General features: G+C 37.2%; 1 protein-coding gene across 2 annotated transcripts; it reads right to left on the bottom strand.

The window, feature by feature from the left end:
• Positions 1–2,321: 2,321 nt before the first annotated feature.
• Positions 2,322–9,516, bottom strand: LOC109030527 (DNA-directed RNA polymerases I, II, and III subunit RPABC5). Of its 2 annotated transcripts, none has more exons than XM_019041528.2 (4): positions 9,482–9,516; positions 7,699–7,808; positions 4,682–4,786; positions 2,322–2,552 (listed from the first exon to the last, which is right to left on the bottom strand). In XM_019041528.2, the coding sequence occupies exons 3-4, from the start codon at positions 4,774–4,776 to the stop codon at positions 2,444–2,446; spliced, it is 204 nt and encodes a 67-aa protein (XP_018897073.1). In that variant the 5' UTR covers positions 4,777–4,786; positions 7,699–7,808; positions 9,482–9,516; the 3' UTR covers positions 2,322–2,443. The 2 variants fall into 2 exon arrangements, with proteins under 2 accessions (XP_018897073.1, XP_018897081.1); XM_019041536.2 differs by lacking the exon at positions 9,482–9,516 and adding an exon at positions 6,033–6,155.
• Positions 9,517–10,441: the final 925 nt, after the last annotated feature.

Genomic DNA, 10,441 nt, shown 5'->3' with positions numbered 1-10,441 from the left:
GAGTTATGGCAGTCAATCGAGGCCTTTTTGAAGGGGAAATGGGGTATTTTAAAAGTAGCGAGGTAAATGTTGTTATTTTTTTCGTGAATTACTATAAAATATGTGATACCTACTTCAGAAAATTTCAAAACCGAAGCAACAATTTAAAGGTGGAAAAAAGACGCCGCGCGCCGTGCGGGTAGATTGTAAGGGAAAATCAGCAAAATCGCACGACATGGCCTCTTTGATGAGGTAAAAAGGGCATTTTAAATTGGGCGAGGTAAATTTCATTATTTTTTTCGTAAAGTACTCTAAAAAGTATGTTACCTACAAAAATTTCAAAGCCGTAGAAACATTTCAACGGAGAGAAAAAAATTCGCAAAATGACGAAAAAACGCGTCTTCGCACGCCACGCTCGGAACTTTAGGCTCTTTGAGGCGCGTTTTAAAATATTTTTTTCTCCATTTTTATTGTTTCCCAGTTATTTTCTCATCAAATGAAACCATTTGCAGGGCTCTGCACTTTAAATTCCGTAAAGTCAAAAATAAGGGCCACCCTACGGCGAGTAACCTCTTCTAAAATAGGAATGTTGACCATTTTGGCGCCAAAAACCGGTACTTTACGTGGGGCGTAAGGACTCGATCGACTTGAAACCTTTTCTGACGATACTAGGGCATGCTTCTTGAAACATTGAAACCAAAAATTAGAGATTTTAGTGTTACTATCTTGATAGCGTGCGAGTAAACCGTTGCCAAAAGAGCCATTTTGACCGTTTTGGCGCCAAAAAAACTATTTTTTCGGTGGGACGCACCACGCGTGAAGGCTTGAAATTTTTTTTGGTAACAACTGGGTATATTACCTACATTTTAAGGCAATAAAAAAAAATGTATGTGTCCTCATTTTTTTTAAAACCGCTAAAATCTGAAAAAAATTGAAAATTTACGATTTTCACGAATTTTTTTCGGAGTCTAAATATATTTCGATAAATTTGATTTTTTTACCCAAGAATGTGATTGCCCTGATGTACATTTGGTGAAATTTTGGTGCATTTTCATTGAAAAACGCGGGAGATATGAAATAAAACGTGAAAATACCCCAAAATTCCCCGAAAAATGGGTTTTTCGGGGCTGGAGGGGGGGGGTGGTTGGGGTCAGGAGGTTAAAAATTGCCCAAAACCATGTTTTTAGGACCTCCTGATGGGGTTTAGACCATTAAATTCAAAATCCGTGAGGAGGGGCATTTTGGTGTCCCTTATCCTGGGATACCCTTTGTGCAGTGTTAGTCGCATTCGAACCTAACTATGGGGGCTTGGCTTTCTCTTACATGAGAACTTATTCCCAGCTTTTCCTGAGTAAACTATTGCTACTTTTCATCGCGACATCGTCAATTATTCGAATAACGTTTTGATTGTTTAAATAGGTACACAACGTAACCGTCGTAAACTTCGGGCTGCGGCCCCAAACTTTCCCGATACGAATGTGGTAAAGTCGTTTCATCCCTGCTAAAATTGCTAAAATGTTTTGACTAGACAGGGACAGGGTAAAAAATTGTACATTTTGAAATTAGAGACTGCAATTCTGCCGTGATAGCGAAGAGGGCAGTAAGTGCAAGAATAAAGTTTTGAGAAAACGGGTTTGGAAGCGTCTGACCTGGAAATATTAAAAGAAGCCTCCGTTCTTTGTCAAATTGCTATTACCCTAGTAGCAGTGGCTGTGGAGGAAAGTTGTAAAAACCCGTAAATTTTAAGAGAACTTAAAATTTACTTTCAAAACCACTTGAAAATTACGTTAAAAAACTCTTGAAATATTCGTATCAGGAAACCCTTTTTGGGGTTTTTTTTTACATAAAATTGAAAAAAAAATTTTAAGTAAATTTTTTCAAGTACAAATTTTAAGTAAAATTTACGTGGAAGTCCTCTAATTACTTGTTGTAGCAAAAGTTGACTTGCGAAGCAAGCAAACAGTCACTCGCTCAGCGAGTGACTGAGGGTCCAGGGGGCTTGCCCCCGGCTAGCGTCGCAAGCGAGCTTAGCGAGCTGAAGCAGCTAGTAGTTAATGTAAAATTCTTGATCTCTGACTTTATGACTTCTTCACAAACTTATTTTCTCAAAAAAAACCAGGTGTACAATTTTTTTCGAGTTACTGCACACTGGAGTAGAAGAGAACAGAAAGTTATTCTTGCATAAAACTCGAAGAGAATACTTGCTGATCAACAGGGATATCATGCAAAAATTCACAAAATTAAAACCAAGTTTAAAACGAAATCAGCCATGATGCAAAGTCTTCTAGTATCACCATTTACTGATGTTTCATTGGGGAGAAATGCATAGAAAATGTCAAAAATGAATAATCAGAAAAGTTTATTTACATTATCACGGTAGAATTAACCAATTATTATTTACATGCTTTACAAAAATGAAAAATAGGTTAGTTTTTCAGGAGATCATATACATTTGAACAAAGGGTTACTTTTCCAAAGGTGCATAGTTCAATAATTTTTCAATCAGGTCAACATGACCGAGAAGCATCCTTCGACAGCAGTATCTCTTCAGTCCCAAGGCATCAAGTGCATCTCTGTAACAATAGAATAAAGTATATGGAAAATTAGACTTTCAGTTTTTCTCATTTCATTGGCTTCGGCAAAAAGCTAACATTAGGATCTTTTCTGCAAATAATTTTAAAATAATTAGACAGAGCATTTATTTCAACTGAAAGTTGGTGATTTTGCCAAAGTAAGTCAAAATTCAGTATAAAACTGAAATTCCTTGAATGATGTTTTTCCCTCCAAAATGAGAACTTCCATTGGCAAAATTACAAACATTCTTTTGAAACGACTCTAGCGACTAACCACAATCTTTCTGCGGAACATTTATTCCTTAGAATTTCGAACTTTGGTGCCTATTGTGGGAATCAAATCTCCACTAAGTTCGAACTTTAAGCCTTGAGAAAGTCAAAGTATAGCCTCCTTTAACAGTCACAACTACACCCTTAACTTCTACCACAAAGTGTCTGGATATTGAACTCTTTAAATAAATCAGAATTCTCAACAAATATCCTTGAATCCTAAAAGTTGGTGTTTGGACATTGGAAACTGATATTCATTGAAGGCATGTTGTGATAAAATCTCCACTTATAGCCTCACACAAAAAAACCTAGCACTAGACACAAAATGTGATGTGGCCTAGACAGGTATGTAGGTTCAGAGTATAGGAGGGGAAACAGAGTTCGAATTCAATCAGCGCCATACGCAGAACAAATCCACATATTTGAGGTGGTGGCCAAAGTTGGTGTCTAGATATTTGCAATCATCTAGCTGTGAAGATGCTGGAGCCTGGACAAACTTTTTTGATTGATACAAAAATCTAGAGCCATGAGCCCAAGATCAAAATGGGACATCAAAATAAGGGGCTTTTACTTTTTGATCAACATAAAACACAAGCAAAACACCAAATGAATGTCTTGCGATACTCGAAATAAGGGGCCCTTACTTTTTGATCAACATAAAACACGAGCAAAATATCAAATACATGTCTTGCGATACTTTGTTAGCGATTTTGTTCATAAAAAGTAGAGGCACCTCATAATATTGAAGGGTGTCACTCAACATTCCCATCAATGTCCCATTTTGATTGTGGAGACAGACACACCTTTATAGGAACCTTTTAAGAAGAATTCAATTAGGCAAAGAAAAGCTATGAATATGTGTAACTGGTGAGAAAAAGTCCGATGCTGAGGTACCAAAACAAACAAAAATTACGCTTTACTTTAGTTCATCTTAAGCGGAAGGAAACGGATGATATAATGCCTGGCTGATTTTTGGTGATATCACAGCACAGCAGGGCAGGACTACTGCAGGAGTGTCAGTTCAAGATCGTACCTTCAACATCGCACATCTCTCTTTAGCACCTTAGAAGTCTGTCTAGCATAAGGTCTCTTTCTCTATTAAACGGTCTGAAGAAAGTGTGTGTCCTCTATCTGAATGTTCGGTCACTTTCAGTTTTTGAAGAAAATTCTCTATTACTCTCCTACTTGAAGAAGCTATTACCTAAAAAATTCATATATTGACTGGCTAGAGGTCGCTCTTAAGTTGCTAAAACTTAGCAACATAGTACTACCCTTAGTAGCAACAACTGTTAAATTTTTTTTAAAAAAACCTCTCAAATTTCAAGAGGACAACTAGTTAAAAAAACTGTTAAAATATTCGAGCTGGAAAACCCTTATAGGCTACTTTTTAAAGTAAAATTTACAAGCATTAAATTTTAAGTAGGTTAAAAAAAAAAATTTAAAATATCAACTGTGGTTTTTCAACGCTAAAAATGTTTGGAAAAAATGTTGAAGAACTACAGTGGTATTTTAGGAGTTTTTTTAAAATACATTTTTCCTTAAATTCTCCTTATTGTAAATTTTCCCTAAAAAATGGCCAAAAAGGGTTTCCTAACATGAACATTTTAAAAGTGTATTTAAAAGTTTTAAAAAATGTTTTAAAGGTCATAGCTACTAGAGACCATTAACTCCTCATACTTCACATAATCATACAGAATATGGTGCAAAATTTCTTCCATGATGGGATTACCGAAATTCTGTAATTCTGAAATTATTACTTGGCAGATTGGCATTGCCAATTCGGTTTTGTTTCTTTGACAATGGACAGTTTTGCTATGTGAGAGATATATAAGAAAAAAAGGAGATGGCAGAGAGCTCACCCTTCCGTATATTCAGCTTGTAAGAGGCCCAGATAGGTTTCCCATTTATTTCCAATGACCTTACCACATGTGAAACAGCGAATAGGGATGATCATCTTAAAATTCCTAGAATAAGAGAAAAACTTTTGTGAGAAACTTAAAACCAACAAAACTTAGATATAGAAAATATGGCGTTGAAAAACAAGCAAAAAGCTGATGAAGAGGAGTGACTACCGACATACTTAAACAAACGAAAAGGACCAGAAAATGAAGCTCCTATTTGCAAACAAGATGTTGGCAATTTTGTATCCTTGGAAAAACTATGTGCGTTTCTTAGTTCTTTTGAACTGTTTTACTTAATCACAAAATGAGCAAAAAGAGGTGGATTTTCAGCATATCTGTTCAAAAATTATAAAGGCAGATTAACTGCATAGAAATTAGACAGAATAGACTGATTTAAAACTGCCAGGGAGCGAAAAAAAAAAAAAACAAAATCATGATGAGGCAACTGTTAAATTTTGGTATGATTTTCCTCGAGACTCTCCTGAGCATGATGAGGTTTCCAGATCAAACTTTCTGGGTGCAAATGTCCAGAAAAGCAAAGCTGAAAAATGAACTTTTTGGCCTCCTCATATGTGTTTCCTACTGGAGATGTTAAGCTGTTGCTATGTTAGTGTGAACACAGTGCTGCACGCTACTATCATTCAGAGGGATTTGATATTTTTCACATCTTCCCAGCCTGTGAGGAAACAAAAGCACTCTTTGATCACAGATCACATGCCACAACATTTCTACTAAATATTGTGCGTAAAAATGCCAAAAAAATTTACTTTTCAGCCCTTCTTGAGATTGGCACATACTTAGAAAGTTCAACTATAAAAACCAGGGTGTCTACTAAAACAAGCTGACCAAAAATCAGTACTTTTCCGGTACAATCCGTACCTTCTTAATAGAAAAATTCAGTACTTTTTCAGTACCTCCAATTGACGAAATTCGAAAAATTTGAATTTTTTGCTCAAATTATGACAAAAATGCCAAGAAATGAAAAAAATTTCGGACCTTCTTGCAGAATTTCCGCATTTTTTCAATACTTCCGGAACGCTCTTAAAAAATCAGTACTAAGTATTTCCGAACTTTCCGGAAATTCCGGACTTGTAGACACCCTGAGACCTCATCCAGCACAGGAGGCTTTGAGGATCACTGTGTCCAATAATATCAGAATTTAGCCAGCGCTGAATTCCTTAGGATTGAGCACTTAACCATTTTCTCTATAGACAAGTCTTCTACGTGGTAAATGATTAATTATTTGATAAAAAATAGTGAGATAAAACTTAAAAAAGAAAAAACTAACAAAAAAAAGAAAAGAACTTACTTTAGAGTTTAAGGCAATTCAATTTAATGTGCAAGCGTTATACTAGCATCGAAGGATACAAAGGCAGCTCGCTCCAGTAAAACCACACTCATGAAAAATAAAAATCCACAGTCTCCAAACAAACTGTTCATTGCACAACACCATAGCAAGCATAAAAATTAAAAAGAGGCAAAAAAATACATGCTCCAAAAAAGACTGCACAAACGAATGATGTAACAGGTAATAACTTGCAATGATTTTTGAGAGCATGAGTGCAAACTATCCACTGTCACGTGCAAGATAATTTAGACGTAGGTAGTTTAAGGGGTATTATGAGGGCATATTAGCATACATCTCAGCAGGGATATGCAAGAAAAATCAAATAACTAATAATTACCAAATTGAAATCAAAATTTTTACAAAAAATGAAAAAGGTGCCTACACAAGGAAGGAAAATGAAATCATAGAATAAATAGACGACATCAACAGAAGCAAAAGCTCCGTAAGAGCCGATGTTAAGATTGTTTTTCCCGAAGTCGATCAATCTTCATACTTACTGAAGCCTGATTAGAGGTTAACCTAATATTGTAAAATTGAAAAGAAACATGACATTATAAGCAACTTTACGGTACTTTTCCGTAATAACGGTAAAGAAGTGTAAATAAATCTCTTTAATTTGTAAAAACGTCTGTACCCTTTATCATTTGGCCACTCCAGAATGTTGGCATGCCGCAGACATAAACAGTAGGTGCTCATTGAAGCAGCTTCCTTTCGTTAACATAAAAATGACAAAGGCTTGCACTTCTGATGAAGTTAGTCTCCCTATTCTATGATGAAACTCAAAAATCAGAGCAATATCTTCTCAGCATGATAAATAACAGTTGGGATGTTATAAATATTGAAGAAGAGCAGAGGGAAAAATAAATCTGTTCTGATGGCAGGAGGAAGTATCACGAGGCTTCAGAATTGGGTCAATTCTAAAGCATACCCCACCCAAGATTAGCAGCGTTAGAAGCAAACTTGTGAGGAAGTATAGAAGGGCACCGTCAATAGACCTAGGTCAGTTCGCTGGGAAAGTAGAGAATGACATCCTTGGGGAAAACCAAGGCCAGGGCTGTCTGCATTGCGATACGATTTCCCCGATTTGCTTGTCCCACTCTACTGTTCTCCCAATTCAATTACATTGATCTCATGCAGATCGTGGAGATCAGGAGGAACTATGCGACAGAGCAGCGCAAAGTGGGGAAACGTCAAGAGGGTCTAAACAAAACAGCAAATCGGGGGAGTTCGTCCCCAAATACCGAGCGCGTGCAAACGGACTAACTTGAGTCTCTTGACCTTGATATACAAAATAAGTAACGAATCCTAGATACGTGAGTGTCCAAGGATATTGTAATTCTCCAACACCGCAGCTTCAATCAAGCCGATTGCAAGACAATACCGCAAAGCACTTCTGAAGAAGCAGATTTCGTTAACCTTAGAGGTGAGTCAAACTGCTACTGAGAGTTAAAATGAGGTTGTACGATCATTAAGGACGTATGTACCCGATGTAATTTTGAAAATTACTTCATTATTAGTGGAGAAGAGATTTTTCGAGAAATTCGTTCTAACCTCAAAGAACTTGACCAGCGACTAGTAGCGTGCATGAAAAGAGATTAGTGAAGAGGAAAACATCAGATTAACGTACCGAGCGGTTAAGTTGTTCTATAAAGATTGTGTTCGCCAAAAAATCACGTCTTTTAACCGTTTTTAACACTAAAAACTGTCAACGATCTTGCTACCAACCACGCCGACGATGATGTTTACTTTTTGCAGGCAAAGACCCCCTCGGAATGAGCAGGCAAGATGGGCTGCGTGGCGCGACGGGAACTCAGAGCAGTTCGAGCACTCTCTAATAACCAATACCTACTCTAACCCATCCTATCGTCTGCCGTCTCCCCACCTTATCTATCCAAATAATCATGATTCCAATAATGTAAAATGAATTCAGTGAGTTCGGAAACACTCCAACACGGGTTTTTTTCGATTTTCACTTTTTTACGGTTTAGTAACACTTATGGATAAGTAGAAGCATCTGCACGCAAAAGGATGTTTCGAAATTGCAATCGGAAGTGCTCGAAACAGCGACGGGAAAAGGGAGGAATCGAAGAATTTCATTGGAAATACCAATTTTTGGCCGATCAAGGGAAACGGGTGACTATCCGATTATGCGGTTTTCTTTTTTCGGTTCAGTATACCTTGTGCCAACGAGTTATATAAATATTCAAGCGTTATTCAGGTAAAAAAATATAAATTTTTCAGGGCAGACTATGAAAAAACCAGTATCTGAAACTTGGTGCGTTAAAGTCTCTAGAGTACTTCTTGCGTCCTTTGGCACCAAAAAAGTTTTTCTTCATCTAACTTCTTCGCCCGCTGCGAAGTTTTAGGTGTTTCCTGAAATTTTTTTTTTCCGAGTTGTTGTATTTTCGAACTCACTGATTCAAATGTCATCTTAGGTACCTAATGCTATATGTATGCTCCCATATTTCTTGATGCTGATGACTGGTAAAATTCACCACTTTTTGGATCGTTATGTACTTTTGTAGGTATAAGTTATCAAAAGCAGAAATGTGCAAAGATATTTTTTTAGCAAATTTTTCAAGAAATATGCTAAGTGCCTCGTTACCTTTAGCAGGATGTTTCCCAGAAGTTGTACCATTGTGCCACAAAAAAAAAATTTATAAATTTGTGCGAATGCTGAGTTAAATTTTTAGCTTGATGGTTCATCTTCACATGGAAATATTTTTGGTAGAATTACAAATTCCACAATGAAAGTCTAGCAACACAGCTAACTTAGCAAAAGCCCTCATATTTCTTGAAGTCAGGAGAGGGTAATATTTCTCCCCCCCCTCCTAACTAGTTCCCCCCATGCTCCTGAAAACATCTCTGCTGAGCGCAAAAACCTCAAACTCATCCCTCATCATCTGGCATCCCCATGGCTCAGATATAAAATTGAAGCCCCCCCCCCCTTATTTTCCATCAAAATTCAAAATGTAAGTAGGTACGTTTAGAATTTGATTTCAATGCCTCAGAACGCTGCGGGGCCCCCGCACAAGCTTGTGATTTCTCCAGATATGCTAAAGATTTTCCCTCCTTAGGTAATCCTTAAATTATATCAGAAAAATGTCTTGCCAAAGAATTTTGAGAATTACCCTGGTTAGTACTTGGTTTGAACTCTTTTAGAAATTTAATCCCGATCAAAAAGGTCAATTCCCTGAGCTGAGCAGTTTAATTTTTCTCCGAGAGTGAAATTTGTGCTTGGCGCCATTATGTGATGTGCAAAGAGTTGAGGAGAGGAGAGAGCCACAGAGTATAATCATCATGGAGTCCGAGCGAGCTTCATGCACGCTCCACCAGCTACTCCCGCTCTGTGATCGCCTGCTCATTCGTAGGGGGTCTTTGCCTGCAAAAACGCTCAATCCGCCGACGATTCATAACGTAAACAAATAATGCAAAGGGAAGTGTCGTACTGTTCCGATAGAGTGCCTACTTAGTATTTCCTGTTTCCTGTTTCCGTTTGCCGCCAAATTTTACCGCCAATTACGAATAAATAGGCGCCAAATTCAAATTGACGCTCTTGAGTTTTACGAGCGCTTTGCCACCGCCCGCCGCTACAGTCTGCAAGATTACTTCTGCCACTTCGTATTCGAAACTCAGTGTACTTCAGTATTTCTTCAGTTGTTTAAAGTCCATCCCTCATGAATGGAAAGAGGCCGCGCTCGCTGATTTTATTGTTTCATCTTTGTAACGTTAGAAGGATCGGTTGAGTTTTAGACGGACTACAACATCTAAAAATCCTTAAAATGCGCACTAAAAACTACTCTCTCTCAAAAAATACTGCCTTCCAAAAAAAAAAAAAAAAAAAAAAAAAACATGACAGGATATTTGCCGGTTGCATTTTTGCACTTTAGCCATCGATATTTACCTGGCTAACTCAATGTTTCAGGAAAACTGGCTGTAATTTTTTATAAAATTTTTACATACTTACTTCAAAAAATCATGCAAAATTCTACTGACCGAAAACGGTAGATTTTTCTACATTGAAGTAAAATGCAGCAGTGTGTTCACCAAAGGGTCAACCTAGATTTTTTCTAAATTCACTGATATTTCATTTTCCACACAAACATGTTCATAATTTTAATAAGTGTTCAGGGAATACTTATTTCGGGCCAAGGAATTTGCACAAAGTGAGTATTCGATCCTAGAGGTTCATTGAAAGGACCGCGTTTAGCAGAAAGGAACCAAGCCACATCAGGTCTTCTCAAATTTAACTGGGAAATTTAATATTTTATGAAAGAACGTTTGTGCGGATTTCTTTGAACATTTTAAGATATTTGCTTCAAACTAGGCGGAAAATTCGATGAAACTTGCACAAAAATCCGCACAACCGT

This window comes from Bemisia tabaci, chromosome 5, assembly GCF_918797505.1.
Source record: "Bemisia tabaci chromosome 5, PGI_BMITA_v3".
Lineage (NCBI taxonomy): Eukaryota > Metazoa > Arthropoda > Insecta > Hemiptera > Aleyrodidae > Bemisia > Bemisia tabaci.
This window is presented reverse-complemented; position numbering and strand designations above follow the sequence as displayed.